The sequence below is a fragment of the Myiozetetes cayanensis genome, unplaced genomic scaffold (assembly GCF_022539395.1).
Source record: "Myiozetetes cayanensis isolate MyiCay16 unplaced genomic scaffold, myiCay2020 scf6-25, whole genome shotgun sequence".
Classification (NCBI taxonomy): Eukaryota; Metazoa; Chordata; class Aves; order Passeriformes; family Tyrannidae; genus Myiozetetes; species Myiozetetes cayanensis.
Window position 1 is genome coordinate 14,776,397 of NW_026087853.1, and position 21,788 is coordinate 14,798,184.

The 21,788-nt window shown below is 37.3% G+C and overlaps 2 protein-coding genes across 8 annotated transcripts in view; one reads left to right on the forward strand and one right to left on the reverse strand.

The window, feature by feature from the left end:
• The first annotated feature begins 797 nt into the window (after positions 1–797).
• On the forward strand, positions 798–2,195 carry GPR68 (G protein-coupled receptor 68). Its single transcript, XM_050335410.1, has one exon. The coding sequence runs from the start codon at positions 816–818 to the stop codon at positions 1,890–1,892; it is 1,077 nt and encodes a 358-aa protein (XP_050191367.1). The 5' UTR covers positions 798–815; the 3' UTR covers positions 1,893–2,195.
• An 879-nt stretch (positions 2,196–3,074) lies between these two features.
• DGLUCY (D-glutamate cyclase) overlaps positions 3,075–21,788 on the reverse strand; it is a 48,940-nt gene continuing 30,226 nt past the window's right edge. For 6 of the 7 annotated variants that reach the window (XM_050335408.1, XM_050335403.1, XM_050335404.1 and 3 more), the window contains 7 exons: positions 21,135–21,326; positions 18,779–19,039; positions 18,217–18,316; positions 16,345–16,493; positions 11,456–11,575; positions 10,567–10,718; positions 3,075–6,404 (listed from right to left, as the gene is read on the reverse strand). In XM_050335408.1, coding sequence (XP_050191365.1) covers positions 6,261–6,404; positions 10,567–10,718; positions 11,456–11,575; positions 16,345–16,493; positions 18,217–18,316; positions 18,779–19,039; positions 21,135–21,326 — 1,118 coding nt within the window. In that variant the 3' untranslated portion in view covers positions 3,075–6,260. The remainder of the gene's footprint in view (positions 6,405–10,566; positions 10,719–11,455; positions 11,576–16,344; positions 16,494–18,216; positions 18,317–18,778; positions 19,040–21,134; positions 21,327–21,788) is intronic. The other variant, XR_007631445.1, reaches the window with a different exon arrangement.

Here is a 21,788-nt window from a genome sequence, read left to right on the forward strand (position 1 = left end):
AGGTTATCAAACCTGCCTCAGCAAAGATTCTGTGCACTGTTCTTGTGGGTGGGAAGCCAGGCCTTCTGCAGATGGAAGAGCTGAGTGATTGTTATGAAGCCTTTGAGAAACCAGGTAGTGTTCCAGGAGAACTAATGGCCCCTAAGTAACAGGGTTCTGGGAAAAAAATTGTTCAGAACTGTAACTGATTTCTGCTGTACATGTCAGTACTGCTAACATTGTCATCTTTATTCCACTGGAAGGTTATGGCAATTTCTTGGAGAAAACTTCAAACTAAACCACAGGTGTTTGTGACTGCATCCCTTAAGCAGCATTTCTCGTTTTGTGCTTGATTTATGAATTATAACTATTGTGACACCAACAGTGGAGCAGGAGAGCCTTTTAAATTCCAAAGGAGCTGCTCATCTGCAAGAGATGATATTTCTTCACATTTTAGATACCTCCAGAGTTAAAGCAACAAATGTTTGCAATTTGCTTTGGGATTCTGGGACATAAAGTTTTCTGGTACTTTTCTGGTAACTACTAGGACTTACTCATATCAATCATGGTTTCCCAGACAGGTTTTATCGTCTATCAATCACTATAAGAAATTTAGGGCTAGGGAAAGGCAGTTTTCTGAAAACTGCACTATATATTTAACAACTGTACTCCTTCTAAATATTTTCATGTGTTTTATCTTCAGATTATTAACATCCTGCAGCAAGTCATCACTTCAGCCCAAAGGTGTGTGGAAGAAATAAGTGATGCATGAAACTGGATATAATTAAGTCTAACATTCAGGACCCTGATGAGTGATACACAAGGAGAAGTAGAAGATGGTGAATCTCACAGAGAACTCAACTGAGAAGTGCAATATTAATCATGATATCCACGAGACATTATCCCCTGTGGTATACATATTTGTATTTATAGTAGGCTTGCCGGCTAACTGCCTGTCCCTGTACTACGGGTATTTGCAGATCAAAGCTAAGAATGAACTGGGTATCTACCTTTGCAATTTGACTCTAGCAGACCTGCTCTACATATTTTCTTTGCCTTTTTGGCTTCAGTATGCTTTACAGCATGACAATTGGACCTACGATGAGCTGCTGTGCAAAATCTGTGGCATTATCCTGTATGAGAACATCTATATCAGCGTGGGCTTCCTCTGCTGCATCTCCATTGACCGCTATCTCGCCGTCGTGCACCCCTTTCGGTTTCAGCAGTTTCGGACAATGAAGGCAGCTGCAGTTGTGAGCATCATTATCTGGACCAAAGAAATAATGACGTGCTGCTTTGTCTTCACACACGGGGAGATCAGTATGGATGCTGAGAGCCACTTGGTGTGCTTTGAGCACTACCCCATCAAACAGTGGGAGCACAATGTCAATTACTACCGCTTCTCTGCTGGCTTCCTCTTCCCCTTCTTCCTGCTGGCCTTCTCTTACTGCGGGATTTTACGAGTTGTCCACAAGAGTCCCGGCACTCAAAAGAAGAAGAAAATCCAAATTAAAAGACTAGTTTCAAGCACTGTTTTCATATTTTTAGTTTGCTTTGGACCATACCATATCCTACTTGTAGTTCGTAGCTTGTTGGAGAACAACTGCTCATTTGCTGAGAAAATATTTAATGTTTATCACATTTCTCTCCTGCTGACTACTTTTAACTGTGTTGCTGACCCACTATTGTACTGTTTTTCCAGTGAAAGCACTTACCAGAACTTTGTCAAGATGCGAGATTCTTGTCTAACATGTTTAGGGCGTCTGAGGACTGAGACAAAGGAATCCTACCCACTAAACATTACGGAAACTCCCAACAGGACACAGCATGAGCAACAACCTGGGCTATTACAAATACCACTTGATGGCACCAGAATGAAGGACTGCTCTACAGCTAACATAGGTGGCCTATAGCATTAATCAAGAAAGGACATTAATCTTAAATCTGTGGCTATGGCTGTGTTTCTGTATTCATCTGAATTATATCTTCATGTATTACAACAGTGTGACCTCCCGAGGGCTCATGGGCAATGCTGTACAGCGAGGTTGTGTCTAGAGGTGCTTGGACCTTGACAACAGTGAGGAAAGCACATGCCAAGTCAGTTCAGTTACAATCATGTCTGTTGATGTTGCACTACCACTTAAAAAGCTCTTGTCTTGATGACTGCATTGACTGGAATAAGCTGGTACTCATGGTGTGTGGTTCTAGTGAATTTGTTTTGAACTGCTTTCTGTTTGCCCCTGTAGCATCTAGAGAAAATAATTCTCTACAAGCTGTCATCATCTGTTGAAAAGGTCAGAGACAGAACAAATTAAATGTCCCATAGGAACTTTTCAAACGAAAAAACCAAAACCATTCCCACAACATTTCTGTAACTCTCTGAAATAAATTCTCCTTCCACCAGTTTCAAAGCCTGCAGAGACCATGCCAGAATCGGACTCCTAAAACAACCAGTCCAATAACGTGAGATGTTGCGGGAGAACACAGGCAAGGAACTCAGCATCTGCCGAGACCTTCAGTCTGTTGTTTGACTGTTGAATCCCAGACTGTTAAACTTCATCATAGGGCTCCTACAGATTTCCAGAAGTATGAGAACTCTTGGCTCCAATGGGTATAAATAATTTGGATTGTTGACTTGGAAAAGAACAAGAGGTTGGTAGTATATGAGGCACTTTGAACACAGTGAGTCAGAGAAGCACATGGGATCAAAGACATATTTAATTACATCTAAATTCCACTACACATTGCTGAAGTTTTGATTGTGTCCTTTGTAATATGTGTGTCTTGTGCAGCACAGACTATTTTGTCAGAGAAACTGTTGAATGAATTGTTTTGCCCACAGATACTACGGTTTAGAGTTCAGTCACTGTTCAGTAAATACAGTATCAGAAATACGATATATGAATGATCTGTGTTTCCTGGTTTAGACAGAAACAAAATACAGGAGTAGGTGGAGAATATTAGCTTTTAAAGATGTGGGAGTTGTGCTCTATAGTATTGTTTCTACTACCACCTCCTCTCTAGTTTTTGTTTTAGTTTGGGTTTGTTTTTTTTTTTTAATTATACTAACAAATCCTGTGTGAGTTTTCTTTGTGATCTGCTCCTCATATGTTCTTATATCTGTAACTGTTACACCATGAATATTGCCTTGTCCTTTCACTTCTCTGGTTTCAGACCTTTCTTAAAACACTTCTCTCTCTGCAGCCCGGAACTGATAACTTCCAGCAGTATAATCAGTGTTGTTTCTTCGGGGATTTTTTAAGTCAGAAGATTGTCTAGACAGATGATATACTCCTGGTATCTGAATTAACACAGCCTCACTTGTCACTAGATTCCAAAAGGAATATATTCTAACAGTTTTCTGGAAACCACCTTGAGAGTGCAATATTTGATATAATTAGGGGATGTGTTTAATAAAAAATGTTTTTATTATTTTCTTCTGATATTTCTTCGCTCTCTGTTTGAAACAGCTATCTTAATGGCTTTGGCCCTCAGTTTGTATTTGTGAGACTAGAGATCTTCTCCTCCCTCCTCTTGTGAAAAAGGATTCATGTCCCCACTCCCAGGAGGGGATTAGGTTTGTTTAGGTTAATGTTTGGTTTGTTTAATTATTTGACATTTCTTTATACTTAGACCACTCAGCTGGATTAATTACCTTACATCTGCATTTTTTTCTTCTGACTATTACTGCTGTTTAGTTTTATTTTCTCCTAATCTTTCATCTAACCTCCTGTTTCCAGAGGGTCGTGAGGCAGGGACTCCCAGCTGCCATAATGCCGTGCTTGTACGTTGTTAAGCACCAAGCCAACTACTTGGACTCCCACGGCCTGGCAGACTGCAGGACACACACGTGGTTTGTTCTAGGATTAAATATTTGTTGTCCTGTTTATGCTTTACTTCTCTACAGTTACCCATGTTGTTTAAATTAGGCAACTGGAATGCAGAGCATGCTGTATTACAAGGACTTGTCAACTGAGGGATTAAGGCTTATTTGAGTTGGTACTTTGATGTGGCCAGCTTTTTGTCAGCTGCTGCAGTTTAAAATCAGATGGAAACTTTTATAGTGGAGCCCAGCATTCTGCTACAGCTCTCAGCACTTAACCTGCTAACCCACAACAGAAGGGAGGGATTTTTCTTATTTTTCCTTTCCCCCCACCCCCCCTACCAAAGTCAAAATTTTAGCAATTCTTTCTCTCTTGTAAGTGTTCAGCTTAGGCTGCAGAACTGTAACCAGCATGGCAGGAAGGTAACTCCCACTCAGAGCTTTTCCTTCCATCTCAGCCAGAACAGTCACCCAATGGTCCTGCTACATATTGCTCCTGCAATTGACTGCTACATATTGCTCCTGCAATTGGGACTGCATGTGAGAAGGGATTTTAAAAGCACATATTACAGAAAAAGATAAATAAATTACTAAATTTTGTGTTTCTTAATGAAATCTGACTGTCAAGACTTGTATTTTGGGGCAACAAGAGCAAAAGCTTACTAAATTAAATTTTTTTAACAAAAGGTAGCATTTGGAAAGAATAATATACATTGCACCTGTTAGTGTAATATGTCAGTAGCACACAGAGAATGCAACTAGGTTCTTCTTTTCCAAACAGACATTTTAAAATTATGCCAATTTCATTTTGTGGGTTTTATGCAACAGTGAACATATGCCATCCTGCAGGGATACTGGCTTTGGCAAAAAGCTCAAGCATTCACAAGGAGTATTTTAGTTAATACTTATAGTTTGGTGACTTCTAAAGATTTCTCTAATTGTGAAACTTCAAAGACAGTTTTACTGCAACGTTCTTCAAGAAGGTTTTGAAGAAAATGAATCTCAAAAAAATGACTGATCTATAAAATAAACACTGGGATCTTTTGCTGCTAGACATCCATATTCACCCGTCTGGCATTAAAATTTCTGACACGTGTTCAACTATTTTAACTTTTTAAAGGCTGTGTATCCTTGGAGATTTCAGAAGATTAATGTTTAAAATACGCTGGTGTTTGTGGTATGAACTGATTTTTCTCATTCTCAAAAAGTTGTTTGTCTTGCATTGAAGAAGGAAATAAAAGTCACCTGCAAGAAAAGAAAGTAGATACAAGGTGGTGGTGGTGCTGGAAGTCCAAAACACAACTGCCATTCTTACCCTGTTGGAGCACAATGGTTTGATGCTCACCTTTGAACCACTTCAGTCATTTTAGGACAGCTAAAGCATCAGTGCCCAAGAGGTGCAGTGTCAGATATACCCTGTCCTCTCTGCTGCGACAGCTGACAACTAGAACTTCAGCTCTGACACTCATCTGGAGTTAAGGTAAAATCACAGCTTTAAATGACAAAAGTCGTGCACAATTCACAAATGTTTGCCCTGTACCGGTTTGGTGTTAGTAGTCCTATGAGATACAATTTAATTTTACTTCATTTGGTCTTGTCAGGAGCTGAATTTCTGTAACAGGAATTCATATAATTCAATGTTAATTTAGAATTCATTCTTTAATGTTGAATGCAAATGTTTACTGATTTCTAATCACGTTATATTTTTAAGCATTAATTTAAATAATTATTTATGTATTCAATAATTTTTTCTTAACAACAGGATACTCTGAAATGTCTACAACCTTTCTGTATCACCCAGAAAGGGACAAAATATAAAAATGGCAAGCTACTAATACAACAGAGGTCAATGACATAGCCTACCCTTTACAAGGGAGGTCTGCAATGATGTCTTTATTTTCACTAGCTCAGTTAAAAACTTCTCCTTATCTCCTCACACTTTCACAAGCTAACCCCCACCATAAGATGTTATAGGAACTACAGGAAGTGTGCAAGGGAGCTTTTACCACTGTATCTCTTACTGGAGTTTTGTTTTTAATCTCCCCTCTCTACTGCAGCTGTTTACCCCACCACAAGGTATTTTTAAATCCAAGTTGCTACAAGAGTTACTTCCTGTTGCAGTTATGAGGTTAGTAAAACAAGAACAGCAACACAATAATATTTCACTGTAATTGCAAGCTTTCTTTGTAAAAGCCAGATCACCTCTTATTATATAATATCATTTAATATCCATTCTCCATTATAAAATTACAGAAAAGAAAGGTTGACCAAATCCTTGTGATGATATCCTCCTCTTGCTTCACAGAGATGTGGTAAGGGTAACGATGAAAGGCTGTGGGTGGCAAAGACACCAGAGACAAAAAGTCATCTTTTTTTAAATTTTTCACATGATGTGAGAGCCTCAGAAACACAGAAATGACATGGGAGCAATTCTTGGTGCAGAAATCATCAGGGACAGTCACTTCTGCACTTCTTGTAGCAGCTTCTCAATCATAAGCGAATGGGTGTTGTAGAAGGGCAGCCCATCCACTTCCATTTCCAGACTGGCAGTTTTCCCACTGCGGACCCCGAGCCGCACAAGTGTTTTCAGAAGCTTTTCTTCCTTAAACACCAAAGAAATAGAGTATAATTAAAATTAGGAATCAGACAAGAGCATTCATCAAGTTCTTTCTTTTAATTCTAGGAGAGACTGGCAACATCCTCCACATTTATTTTGCTATCAATTTGCTAATGCTTTCTTTATCTTGTCCCAAAGAATACGTTTAGCAACTGGAACTTAGGGAGTGTCAGAAGGCTTATATTCTTCACTGCTGTTTAATTATTGAATTATATTATTGTTCTCCATACTCCCTCAAAGAGAACACTGGTCTCAATTCAGAAACATGAATAATTCTTTGCCTGGTTTCAAGTTCCTATATTGCACAAATCAGAATCACAGGAACACCTCCACCCAAAGTATCTCAAAAATCCATCTTGGTTGGGAAAGAGGATGCACCAAGATAAAAGGTTACAGAGAGCACCTGGATGGGCTGCACGCTCCCTTTCCTTTCCAGCAGCTTTTGCGATCTCTGTGTGCCTTTTGCTCTCTCTCACTTTTCAACTATTGATTTTATGAGACTTCTGGTTGCTTAGGGAAGAGGTGTGGAGAAAAAAACCCTCTGAAGTTCTGCTTCCTTGATATGCTCTGAAACAGGGTATACTTTGTTTAAAACTACAGTTATTTTCTTGCTTAACAGTAATTTAAGCAGCTAAGAAGGCATGCTCCAACTTGAGCTGTTAAAGTATACAGAGGGAAAAAAATCCTCATTTGTGAGCAGTAGGTCAGTTAGCATAGTGGGATGAAAAGATGGGATAAAATGAGCTCTGAAAAAACACTAGTTCAAGGAAAAATGAAATTAGAAGATCTGGTTTCAAATGCATGTATGTCAAGCATAAACTGCTTTGCATTTGCCATGAAATGTACACAGTAAAACTCTTTCTACCCTCTTAGCATTTACTACAGTGAGAATTTATTTCTCTAATTCTGTTACTTCTTAGCTTCCCCTACACCAACCCTGTGATAAGTTAATAAGATCTTGAAACACTCACATACCATCTTTTCTTCCCTTTCTTTGCTAGGAATGCCCTTTCTGGTCTTTGTCTACTGTTCCATTTCCATTTGCATGGAAATCGCTACTAAAACAGCAATATTTAGTATAATTTTGTAACCTGCTTCGTGAATGCACTTTCTAAAGATTTGTCTTATATTTCCTGGTAAGGCATCCTAGTTCTTAGCTGCAACAAAATTAAACGAGGCACTGGTTTTCTATTAAAGGAAAAATACGCATAGTTACATGGTGTCAGTCTTGACATCATGTAACAAGACAGCAATGACAGAGCTATTTAAGGAAATTATCTGGATACACTGGTAGCATAAAAATTGCTACTTTGTAATTTATAAAATTATAAATATACATCAGCTTACATCATACGAATGATCACATATATGAATGCAAATATATGCACCTGATCTTTCTGTGTGAGAGAGGTTTTTCTTAGCACTGACTGTATCCATATGCAAAAGGACAAAGTAGATCTCTCACACCACAAAAGAGACACCTGAATTGGATATGCAGAATGTAATTTCCAATCTGAATTGTATCTGCTGCATATTTACATGTCAGAGCTCTCTGATCTGCTTGCATGAGGAAAAAAGGGCTTGCTTGCTTAATACTACATAGCTATGCCCGATAAACCGTATTCTGTCATCAAATGCTCCTGTTTCCATTTGTAATGAGCATACACAATGTACAGTACACTTCCTTTGCTGTACAGTGCTGCAATTTGCTCACAGTTCTCTCTTCAGTGAATAATTACATTGGGAGTAGGTTAACCAGAAAAATAATAAAATTAATAGAGAAAGTAAATTCTAATTTGTGCTTTAGTCAAGGAAAAACTCCCATATGAATGACAAAGCTAGTAAAGTATAGTAAAAAAAAAAAGTCACATCTTTATATATTTATAATGTAATTCATATTCTTATAGGTCATAATGTCAAAATAAACACTATACAGTTAATTTGTTACGATTAATAAGGCATTCAGTAAAAGAACTACAGCTTGATATGTTAACCTGGTTGTGAGATGAAATGAGGAGTTGACTAGGAAGTTTAGCATTAGCTACATTTGGATATGTATGAATTAATCTATTTCATTGCAGTCACTTTGCTATAAAAGAACTACAAACATCTGAAAAATCAAGCCAATACCATAATCAAACATAACTATAAGTCAACTCCACAGCTGCAAGGTAAGAAAAGATTCAGATCAAATTGTTCCTTGCTCCTCAGTTCTCAAAAAGGAACAAATGCTTTGCAGCATCACTTAATGTACGTAAAGCCTAATCCATGCACTTAGAACATAGTTAGCTTTCTGTTCAGTGGGAAGGGAGAGCTCCACAGTTCTGGGGTTTGTGGCAGTGCAATCCTGACACTGCTTGAACACAAGACTGCAGAGAAATCACCTGTGTTTCAGGAGAAGTCTTCACTGAATAATTACAATCTACAGCATGGAAAGAGTGACATTTTTTGAAGAAAAATAAAGCACATTATAAGAAGGCTGTTTGGTTCTTAGGCACTCCTTCAAATGTCCTCTTTCCAACTACAAACACTGAAATGGATATGTGTGGCGGCGCTCTTCATCTTACTGGGGTAATTATTAGAGCATTAAATGAAGTTGGATTTTGCAGAAAGTAGCCATATAAACATAAATGGTCTGTTTTTTTATACTAATGGAGTATGTGAATACTAATGTCTTCAATCTTCTGTACTGTTTACTGTTGTGTGATTAAAGATATCCTATTTTCTTGTCACACATTTTGTCATTTTCTCTCCTCCACAAAACTGTTTCCATTAATTTTATCTCAATAGATTTTAGTATTGCACTTTGAATAGCCCATTATTGGATCATTAATATTCCCAGCTGTACAGCTTAGTAAAACAAAAACAAGAAGGATTTCCTGTACGCAATACCACATTTAATTACGGTATCTCATTACCAGGAATTTTGATCATAGTAGTTTTTAGGATGCATCAATTTAAATGTCAAAAAGCAGCAGATGAAACTAGACAGAACATCGAAAAGTGAAAAGTAGTTAATCTATTTTTTTAAAAGATTGCAGTGAAAAGGGCCATACACTTTGTTAAGTCAAAGGATAAGTGGCTAAATGGCTGTACCAAGTGTTGGGATCAGTTTCAGCTTTATGACCTTTAGATGAAAAATTACAATAGAAAGAATTAAAAAAAAAAGAAGTAAGACCTACTCTAAAATACTTAAGAGGTGCCTTGTTGGAATTTCATGCAGAACATACTGTCATCTCAGGAGAAATACTTCATTATTTTGGGCAATATCTATGGTGGATGGATTACATTTTGCTTAGCACTCTTGGAGGTCACAAACTTAATGTTTTTTCCAAGTTTCTATAGAGGTACTCTGCCAATAAAGCTAAATTTTTAAGTTCCTAAGTTATTACAAATATGTGGAACAAACCTTACTTGATCATTAAGTGTGTACATATATATAATGCATATATATATATAAAACACTGCCAAGATAAAAATAGAGCCATGTGCTCAGCAGGATGAGCACAGATCACAGTCATTTCTCACCCCTCTCAGTTATTTTACTTTTTCTCAGTCTGAAACCCTTGCATTCCCAGAATATCACACTGTTCAGAGCTGCATTAGTCAAAACACTTTTAAAAATATTCCTATGCGAGTTTTTCTCCAACTCTAATTTAGAAACATTCAAAACTACTTATAGAATAGTTCCAGCATAACTAGAAAAGGTGGCAAGATCAGAAGTAAGGTGCAAAGATCAGAAATACGGAGTGGCTTCTGCATTAGAACTGTGACTTTTGATTTGGGAAGCAGACATCTAAAGAAGACTACAACAGAGATTTTAAAAATCATGAACAATGCTAAGGAAGTGAGCAGCACCATACCTCAATACAAATATTTCTTGTATTGCCCCTAAAATTGTAGCACTGTCTTGTGCTTGAAGTGGCAAGATGTGAATATGTTCATATTGGAGGACTTTTATTTGCAATCTGTCTTGAATCCTTTGTGGAATAGTCTAAATACAAGGTGGCTGCTCTTTCACAAGGGATTCCCAAATGACCTTGTGACAGCAAGCTATTGACCTGGACTATGCAGGATTTAGCACTGGTAGCCATTTCCATCTACATGACATGAGCTAGTCACAACTCCTTGGCCCCACAGGAATTACCTTGGAAACCGAGGGAAGTGCCGATAGCCAGACCATCTTCCTGGATGACTGCGGAAACCCAACAGCTTTCCTCAGGTAGCGATCATGTATTTCACAGGTGCGGAGAACGTACAGAGCACAAGCAATGGCGTAGCCGCCCCAGTTAGAGACCCCTGCAAAGAATGTCACCATGAAACCAAACCGTCAAAAAGTGGCTGGGTTAGTATCAACAGTGTCGGGTACCTGGGTCAGGAACCTAAAAACCTGAGCCTGAGAACTGTCTGGACCATCCGGTTCATAACTTGGTCCTTGCTGAACACAAACACATCTCTTTTGCTGTGAATTTTATTTCGTGCTGCTTTAGAAGGGAATTTTAACTATAACATTCAACTTTTGTTGTACATTAGGAAGGTACCTTTGTCCTTGAGTGCAAATTCTGAAAATTCATGTATGCATAGACACTTTAATTCTCACATAGATCACTTCTGCAGTCTTTCTTGTTATTCTTCCTTACTGAGCAACCTGGTCTAGTGAAAGGTTCCTTGCCCATGGTGGAGGGGTTCGAACTAAATGATCTTTAAGGTCTCTTCCAACCCAAGCCATTCCAGGATTTTATGATTCTGTGATTTTATTTATTGCAAGATTTTTCAAGAATACTTAGGATTTGCCCGACTATTTCCAATTAAATGCACTTTCTTCATGGAACATTCTTAGTTTTCCAGTTCTTCCATAGCCACAGGCTCTTACCTCTTCAGAAAATAGACATGATACAGAAATAGATTCATTTTCCAGGGATGACTTGGTCATACACAGAAAGGGCCAATACAAATTACTTGTAAAGACAAACGTTTCCTTGTCAGTTCTATTGTCAAACATCAGCTACTCTCCCACTCCACCAAAAATCCCTTACCAGCTACAACAGTAAAATCAGCTTCAACATCACAAGCTATAACATCTCCATTTTTTATGTGCTTCTTTACAGCATCTTTTACTTTGCCCATTCCTAATTCATTTCCTCCATCTCCAACACCTTCAAAAGAGAAAAAGACAAAATGAGTATGAATTCAATATATAACTAACATTCCATTTAGAAAGCATCCAATGTCTTCCCAGTCACTGTGACAGTTTATAGCTCCATATGAGACCGTTTATTTTCAATCCAAAACCAGAAGACTGTGAATTAAATAGTTGAAAGTATCACCTAGCACATGCCAACCTGTAAGTGTAAATATGCAATGTACACTGTGCGTTGCGTGCATGCAAAAGAAATCAAAATTATCAAGCACTTGTGAACTGCAGACAGAATTAACACAGTAAACTTTGCTCATGGAAGGCCTTAAATGAGCATTCTATATAATGTGTTATCATTAGTACAATAGCAAAAATAGAGAAAGAAGATAGAGAATTAATTCAAAATAACCCTGAGAAATCAGACAATTCTATAATAAAGCAAGTATAGAAAACTTTGTCTTGTTACAAGCTTTAATTTAAAAATGAGAATAGAAATAGAAATTGCAGAATGACAAATAAAAATATATGTGAGGACTTTGGCAGAAGCCAGACTGACTGCACTGCTCATCTGCCCTATACAGATCACTTTCATTGTGCCACAGTATAGGAAGAGCCCAGCCCTGTGTACTATTACTGTTTTCATTTTCCATCATTTATGGAAGAAAACAGCTAGTCTTTCCTTTTTTAAGATACAGAATGTGGGGCCTTGATACTTTTTGTCCAGAGAGAAACATTATGCATTTGTCTTAGTGATTTCAGTAAAATCAATGGGACCACTGTCATTTCTGGAAAATTCTGGGCAACACTAGTTTGGTGGCATAAAATTGCTGGATGTCATTCAGAGATCTGGAGATAAGGGTAACATATAAACTACACAAAAGCTGGATAGTACCTCTAGTCTCTTACTAATATATTAAAAAAAAAACATACAAAAAAAATCCATCTATTTAGTCAGAAACCAAATTTTCTCTTTCACCTATTAGTCTGAATGGCATCTTCTTAGTTTGAAGATTTTTACAGAATAATCCAGTCAATGTCTGTGAAACAGAACAGCGAAGAGCTCCAAGTCCTCACTGTGATATATCAGATTTGAATTTGAAATGTGACTGTGCTCTAATGCACAGCATGTGTTACAGGAGAGAAATTACAATATTTATAATTTACACTTCAAGCCCTGAAAACTGGTAAATTTAACACTTTTAGCAACTGCATAAATATCTCATATGTCTGTAACAAATTTCTTCTTTAAGTGAAATGGAAAGTTATTTCTCAGCAGCAATGTTTTATTTAACTCTTTAAGTCTATCCAGTCAAGTGGAGCACGTCTTACATAAAAGGATTTGCCATGGAACAGCTGATATTTTTTCTTATCTGCTTTAATAATCTGTTCACATTTATTTCACTGTTGGGATTTAATGGTGCCTTCTAAAATCTGTTTGTTGGTGGTGCTTTTCAAACAGATGATATAATCCTGCTGCCTCTATCCTTATATACAAATATGGAAGTTCTACTCTTTTGTAAGAATCCCACACAATGTTCTGATTTTTCTTATATTCAAAATTCAAATTTTTGCTTTTAATACTTTTTAAAAAGGCTAAGATGAATTCTTGTCTTTTTAAGATCATCAACAGCTTCTTTAACTGAAAGATATCAATTGTTCAGGGCTTTTTGTATCAGTCCTGCTTTGCTTTTCTTGTCTCAGTGGAAGTCCCATCACCAGGACTGCTGCACAATTAGTAGATCTCCTGCTGTGGATGGATCCCATTAGTGTGACACTGGGAGGAAAAGAACACCCCACTGAAAAGCTTCCTATACCATCTGTTTTCTTCTCCTTCCACACATGGGCAGGGGATTGCATTTACCGTAGGTCTCCAGAGCGAAATTCACCTGACAAAATGCAGCACCTCCACATGTGCCAGTCAGCTCGACTTCTTTTAAAGTCAGCAGAGAGAAACAGACCTTTCACATATTCAGTTCACCTCATCCCAAGGCAGACATCTCAAATATAGATGTCTGAAAATAGGCAAGAAGAATCCTCTTCTAAAGGTCCGAGTGCTTTTCAGGCAGAGGAAAAATAGTTCTGCCGGATCTTCCATGTAAGTTTTCATGGACTACATTGGTTTCTGAAACTACATTCATCAAATGTGCAGGAAATGTCAGTTTTCTACGATAAAAATCTTTTGTATAAAAGGGAAACGTGTGACCCCATTTTTTAATGCAGTACTTTGGAAAGCTTTTAATCGGCTCCTACATAAATAGCATATAGCTATGTCAATTGTATGACAGTTGAAAAGAAATAGCATGGGGTTCCAGTAGCATCTCTTAGTCTTTTATTTCAGTCTTGTGTGTGAAAAATGAGTCCTTCCAACCTCAGCCTTTCATGTCTTCTTGTTTTGTATATTGCTGAAGGTTGCTGCTTACTCCATGAGTTTTTATGGTATTGGTACCCATACAATAGTAGACATTGCTCATACTTTGTTTGTGGTCAGGCTACCAGATCAGATTTTTTTTAAACACGGGTCTTGTTTTAAATGCAAAACTTAACAGCAACTAATCAACACATAACAAATGTTGCAACATTTCCCCTCTCCACCTACTGACACAGTACTTCTTGCCACTGAGCATACTATCTAAAGACTTCTGTAGGCTGAAAACATGATCTTCCTAGTATTTTAGTCTATAAGGTTATCCAAGTATTCCACCCTAATGCTGTACAATATCAGCATTTATTTTGGAACTAGACATATGCCTCCAAATTCCTACTGACCATGAAGACAGTCAAATACAGCCCCACCAGAAAAAAAATTATCCTAATCAGTAGCAGTACATTGCTATCAGCAACAGGAGGCAAAACACAAAGGTCACAGCCCAGTGGCCCCATCAAGTTAAGCTTTGCAGAAATACATTGAAACACCCAAAAGCCAACCCAAGAAATCGTAACCCAAAATTACAAAACAGACATAAAAAGTCAGTGTGATAAGCAAAACAAGAAATGTTAACCAGGTAACAGATGATGTAAGAAACAATTACATTGTTTTTCTATGGACACTCAATTAGTTCTCCAGTGTAGAATATGCACTACACAAATTGCACAGATCAGAGCAGATCCCTTCGTTATCTTTTGAAGCCTCTAACTTATTAAACCATTTCCTATGTAGATATCTCTTTAGAGAAAGTTCACAGCACCGATAAAGAGTGAATCTGGGTAACTGTTTCTTTCCTTATTATTCACAAGCCTGTGGTATTTTTAATTAATGACATTTCACAGTATATTTGAACATTCAGCGAATGTTTGAAACAAACTACATTCTGCTGAATAGATTGAAATTTTCACCTGGTAGAATTCTCCAAACTCCACCAAATCATTAATGTACTTTGAGATGCTGTGGAAGATATTTGAAGAAATTAAAGGACTCAGGTTGCGATGTTACATAAGTAGCTAGAGAGACCAAGTCCTTGTATCAACAGTCTAAAATCAGGGACAGGAATTGAAATTAACTGTAGCAGATAAAGCTCCGGGGCATTTTGCTAGACATCTTTATGAAAGAGAGCTTTTTCTGTACTTATTCAGTCAATCTTTGGCTTCTCTGCTGAGATTGCCAAGAGAGTGCCATCTAGAGTGCTTCTTTTTGAATGTTAGAAGTTACTCCTTACAAATATGAAAACATCTGGATCATATCTAAATAAAGTCTATTGCAAATTTCAAGCTAATACAATAATTACCAGTGAACTCTTCTGCTACACAGCTTTTAAATAATACCAATACAGTGAAAGCAGACTATGCATTATCTCTGCAGGAGGTCTCAATTCTGTGGAAACATTTGAAAAACAACACTACTGAGAAGCCAAGCTTCTGTGCTTTTGGCAATACTCAGAAGTGAGTCCATAGCACTACTAAAAGAGAAGAAGCAGATATGTTCTGATGAGACTGAAATCAGCCTGGCATGAGTACTTATTTCTAATTTTGGGACACTTATTTCTAATTTAATTTTTAATATTTATACAGATTATATAGCTCCAAAACTCTGTTTTGGGCCACACAGTGTAGCAGGAAGCATTTGATTATACAAGGATGTTGTACAACACTTTATATATACCTTGGTCAATAGCATATTTTTTCAAAACCAGATACAATTAAGTTTTCAGGAAAAAAAGGACTATTGACAAAAGATAGAAGCACTGTTGACAAAAGCATTCTTATTAGATGCACTAGCCAAGGTAAATGTAGTTTTGGTTGGAAGGACAATACATTCCTTTCAAGATTCTTACTGTACATATATTTTGTTAGACAAGGCACTATTACAGTAAATGCAAATATCCCTGCTCAAAAGTACTGCTAAAGACAACATAAACTAAGATTCTATCCAGGCTGCTGCTTTAACTCAGGTGTATCTATCATAAAATAATACTTTATTAGGTAATGTTTCCATTCAACAATCATTTGCTTTTTATGCTGCCTTTCACACATAAAATACAGAATAAAGTCACTGTCAAAAACTGCACTTAGAGAAGTGTATGTACACACACTGATTTTTAGGTAATACACCTGGGCCTGCTTTTTCTATCCTTAAATAACTTCTACAGTTTTTTTTTTTTTGGCTGTGAAAATCCTTCAATAGAACCTTGTAATTTTTCTGCAGCAATGGTCTCTTCAGATTCAACCACAACAAACAGCTGTAGCCTGTAAGCAGCTATTCAGCACCTGCCTCTTGCTCCCCTTCACTTCCACTAAGAGTTCCTGTTTTGAGTTTCTCTTGCTTCTGAGAGTATCACACAAACTCACACATACCTGTTGTTGTCACTCCTGGAATGGTTTGTGCAGCTAAAAATAATTCATCTATGGGATCCACGAGATGTTTAATGTTAACTTTCCTGGCATTATAATAATTGCCATCAGCAGCCATCCCAGCACGCTCTATTGCTATCAGGTGATCATATCTGGTTAGAGGTGAGTGAAAAAAACAGAGGAGAGGAGTCAAAGGTGTGATTTTCCCGTGTGCTTGGTTCTACTTTTTGACCACTTGGGATTTAAGGTAAAACTTGGATACTGTTTTTTTATTTCTGAAGGTAGTTCTCTATGGTTTTTTTCAAAGGTTATTTCAGGTTTTTTACAGCTTTAGTGCAGCTCCCCCAAACCACATTTGCTACCAAGAAATGGAGAAGTTCCTGCAATCCTCCTAGCCAGCAAAACTTTGGGTCAGCCATCTGGTCTGGCTCTGTTCTACATTAAAATCGACAATATCTTGTAAAATATTAGTCTCTGTTAGTGTTTTCAAAGAAAACAAAAAAGTAGGCAATTAATGATCATCTAAATCCTTTTTAGTGCAAATATATCTCTGCCTAAAGAACATGGTTTGGCAAATATCCATCTCGTTCTAGTTAGGGAATGTTTTGGTTTGGGTCTTTAGATTCAGGAGACTTTAATTCTATGGCTATTTTGCTAGTTATGAAAATAGACAGATGTACTGCAGATGTCCTACATTTTAAGCAGAATTGTAGTACTCAGTTCTGCCACTACATGTTAGAATTAAGTTATTTTGCTTCTGTTTCTTCAATTTTACTGCCAAGAGGCTACTAATTCTGCTGAATTACTTAATATTCTTGTGGTTGGGTATCTACAATGATTCCAGAGACCTTAAGCAGGCTAGTTGTCTACTTAAACAAAAAAACACTTCAGCTTTTTTGGTCCTAGGGATCAATTTAAATAGAATCTGGCTGTACTTATATATATAGCTATAAAACACATTTTTAAAACAGTATTAAAAGACAGTATCATGCATACTATTACAGTATACACTAACCTGTGAAAAGAAATAGGAATTGAGTAAATACCACAGTGAAAGATATTTTTATTAAAGAGAGCAAACTGAAGGCAACTACATTAAAATGCTTTACAAAGAAAGATCAATAAAAATGAGCAATGTATGCCTACAAGGAAATGTCAGTTGTCTGCTAAGTAATGAAATGTGTGTACAGCTACTTAGAAAATTCTCCAGTGCATTAACTCTAATCACGCACTTTGTATAAATTTGAACTTTTGTCCAACATTATACACTAAACAATGCATATGTGAACAGATCACATCAGCACTGAGAAATGCATGCATGCATTTGTAATTTATGCTCCGGCTGCTAAAGAAAACAGGATGATAGCTTTCACACCATTACAAACACATACATTTTATTAAGTCAGATCAAGTTCCCCAGCTGTCAGATATGACAACTAGAGCCAAAGCAGCTAAAAAATGAACACACTCCACAACTCTTTTCCTATCTCTTTCACTGACTTTGACATAATACTTTCTGATTTTCTCATTTAAAAATTGATAATACAATATACATTGTGTGTGTGTATATATATATTTATATATATATAAAATACCTGCCAAAAACTTCTAGAAAATTTTCAAAGGAGAACAACTATTGATTTATTAAGAATTTTTTCTTTTTATACTCCAGAAATGTATAATTGCAGAATAACGTGGAATTATGTAACTGTGTGTGCTCCAATAACTGTTTTTGGCTTCAAAGGTTGTTATGTTCATTCCAAGTCTTAAGGATCTACTTGTAACCATTGTGCCTTCTTAGACCATGGTCATTATTTTTATTATATCTTTACACAGTAGAGGTGTGACCCATTCTCAGAAACCGAATACACATACCTCGGTCTTCCAGAATTTCCACTGTCACACAAAAATTTTAAAGCTGAATCAGCATTTTCCCTTTGATAACTCAATAGAGGGATGGGTTTCTTCAGAATTCCTACAGGAAAACAAAACACAATTCAGGTACTACATACCTTTTATTTTGTTTAATATGTTTTTGAGTAACTTAAAAACAAGAAGAAAGCAAAATGACTAGAATCGTAAGAACTCAATGTCTTTACACTGTTCTTGGTAAGTTCCTTGAATGCTTACTTTAATGTAAACTTGTTTAAATGTTAATGCTAGTAAATGGAACCTTGAGATAGAAAACAGGTCTACAAGAACAAGAACAGACATCCAGAATTTATCCCAAACAGTTAATCCAGAATCAGTACTCAGATATGTACACATTAACTTGATGCCAGCTATTGTAGCAATGCTGAGCAGAGCTGAGAGGATGAAGTCTGGTTCATGCTCTGGGGAAAAAAAAAGTCCTGTACTAAGTGACAGTGAGATTAAAACCAAAGCAAACCTTGGCTCAAATTAGCAAGATAAAAACCGAACCCTCCATGTTTCTTACCTAGTTGAACAGCTTCTTCAATAATCTTTTTATTCAGATCCATGGCTCTCTGATCTGTAACTATGGCAACCTCTTTTTCCAAGGCCTGCAGTATAGCTGCAATAGCAAGGGCTCCCGGGGGCCCGTCATTCTCTTCTGGTGGCTCATAAGTGAAGTGGGTAGGAAATCCAGTTGTTATCAGCACAGACTGGGCATGGGAGATGGCCAGGCAGGCTTTCAGAAGCTCATCCTGGCGCTGCAGGTGAATTATACCCCGGTCTCCTACAAAAGTGTTTTTAAAGAGAGCAGTACACTTAAATGTAGCATTCCCTTTCTGAAGTTTCCCTATGAGTGAAACTACATACTATAGTGACATAAAATGGGTTAAAAAAACAAGAGAAAGAAAAACCTCTGGTCAAGGCAGGAATTAGGGTAATTTCCTCAGGAAACCCAAGAAGGTGTAGGATATGAGTAATGAAGATAATGAGCTCTGTTTCCCGGTTAAGAATATCAGATAGCTGGATTTTGAAAATTACTATACCTAGCATTTCTAGGTATTAGTGTAAATAGCTTTTTCTGAGAGCTTACTGCATATTTTTTCCTTTCCTTTGGCCCCTACTTTACTCTGATCTGTGACAACAGTCCTGCTAGACTTTGTCTAGCTACTGAAGCTAGATTGCATCTCAAGCACCTCAGACCTCACATAAGTTCTGATGAAGACTTCAGATGTCTCTATTTAACTTATGTTTGTTTAACTTCACTTTGTCTCTATTTAACTGATCTAACTTAGGGAAGAGCTAATTCCCAAATAAATTTTACTTAATGAAATGATTAACCACAGAAGTGAGGTTTCAGAGATATTAGAAGTTACACTGGGACTTTTACAAACTCAATCAAAACAGTGGTATCTAGGTGATTGTTACATGTTCTTGTAACACTTCATGTAGTAGAGAACTTTGTTATCAGACCTTAAGAAATAGGTGAATATTAACAGAAGTCTCTTCTCATGGGTCAGTCCCTGAAGAGACAACGCTGTGCTATCTGTGTACGGCTCTAATTGTTCAAACACTTCCTATCTCCTCTCCTTTCCCTGCCACTCAGAGACAGAAGCTCAAGGCTCAGTCCTTTAAATTGCTAGCACTCCTGAAAACCACGAATATCAGCATGAGGTGCCGATATTCATCAGCTGACAGAAGTAAGTCTTCATTATTGTTTTCCATCCTCCTCAAATCTTCATATTTCTCAGTCCCCCCACCCCCACACCTTCCTCTTTTTGTACTCAGTTTCCCCTTTGCCATTTCTCCCTCTGTTCCCTCCTAAATAACATACAGGCAAGACATATATAGTGGACAGAGAAAAATGTTCTGAACAAAACTTAAGCTAACAGAAGCATGGAATATAAGTCTCTTAGAAGTGGGATATATTAACTGAGACAAAGTACTGTACTCTCCTTTAGGAAGAAAATGAGCTAACTCTTACGTTAAGTCCTGTATTTCTGCACAGCCTGGCATCGTGCCAAGCTGAACTCCAGAGAGTGGGAAAAGGAGAGGCCTTATGAGTAAAAATAAACAGACCCAAATACATCCACACAGCCCAAACCTGGAGCTTGGGAGCACTGAGTGTAAGCTGTTTTCCACTACTGCCTACAGAGGATTTCAGAAAATTTATGGGACACTGAAATCAGAATTTGCAGCAGCCAAAGGGGACTAACTCCGAGTATGTATTTTAGGAATGGCTGTCCTATTCAGTTTGCCTTTACTTACCTCTTGTCTTGTACACATGTGCAGCACAAACTCTCAACCTTCTGTAGTGACCTGGTCACTTCTGCCCATCACACAACACCTCAGGAATGAATACATCAGCAGAGCTTAATGTAATTCCACCCATCAGAGAGGGGTGTTTGAAAAACACAGGCAAGGACTAGAATTTTTTGGTAGGAGCATAGTCATGAATATATGTAAAGAAATGTGCTATTTACTCAACAGTGAATACCCATGTAGCTGTTAGCAGCATGATGAGGTGCCCTGTACTTTACATTGCAATTTCAGTTTTATTCAGTAACAGCTCTTATTCCCTGTGGACTCTCCAGTCTGCTGCAAACATCGATGCTTCTTTGTACTTTGAGAGTATATAGTCATCAACATCAGATATTCCATTACCCATAAGGTTGAATGGTTTTGGCCAGACCCTGATATTAACTACAGTAACAGAAAACAGAAGACCTAGTTGTATAAACTCACTGTATTCCACAAAGAATTCTTAAAATTGCCTTTAGAGTCTTACTGTGTTCTAGAATTTTATAAATATCAAAAAAGTCAGGATAGATCATATCTACCTCAAAACAAATCCACTAAAGGAAGACAGTTTTTGTTTATACCTGGATCTATTCCAATCAGGGTCTCTAGAGTCTTTATCTTTTGGGCTGCTTCTGCTGACACAATACTGAAATGCAGCGGATCTTGAGAAATGCAGTGCACCTGTGGGACTCCTCTTAATGATCTGACATTGTTGTTCTTTAGGTCGCTGATGAACATGCAGCCTGGAGAATGAGTAAAAGCTAATGGAGCTCCTAAAATGGATGAAAAAACTCCAGTTAAATGTTATTATTGCAATATATTGAATTATCAGAGTGATGAAATTGCAAATAGCTACTTAATTTAACAACACAGAGCCTATGCCTGATGACACTTATAAAAACAGGTGATATTTTAAGTTACACTGCAGGAATTAATACACTTTGAGAAAGAAACGTATGCACATACATCTGAAAATGCTTTCACTTTTAAAAGCTCATGGAGGTAGTTGAGATCAGTTTTTTCCACAGTGTTCTCTCAAGTCTAAACTTGAGGCAACTTAGGAACAGAACCCTCCCAGGATGTTGGTTGGGAATTGAGGCTGAAACTTGGCTTTGACATGCAAGAAGAAACTAACGCATTGACGTAATGACAAGATAATGCTTGAGTTTGCCCAGTGTGTTGGTGAAATTGTCTCTGTAAGAATTAATTATTTTTTCAGATTCTAGAGTGCTGCT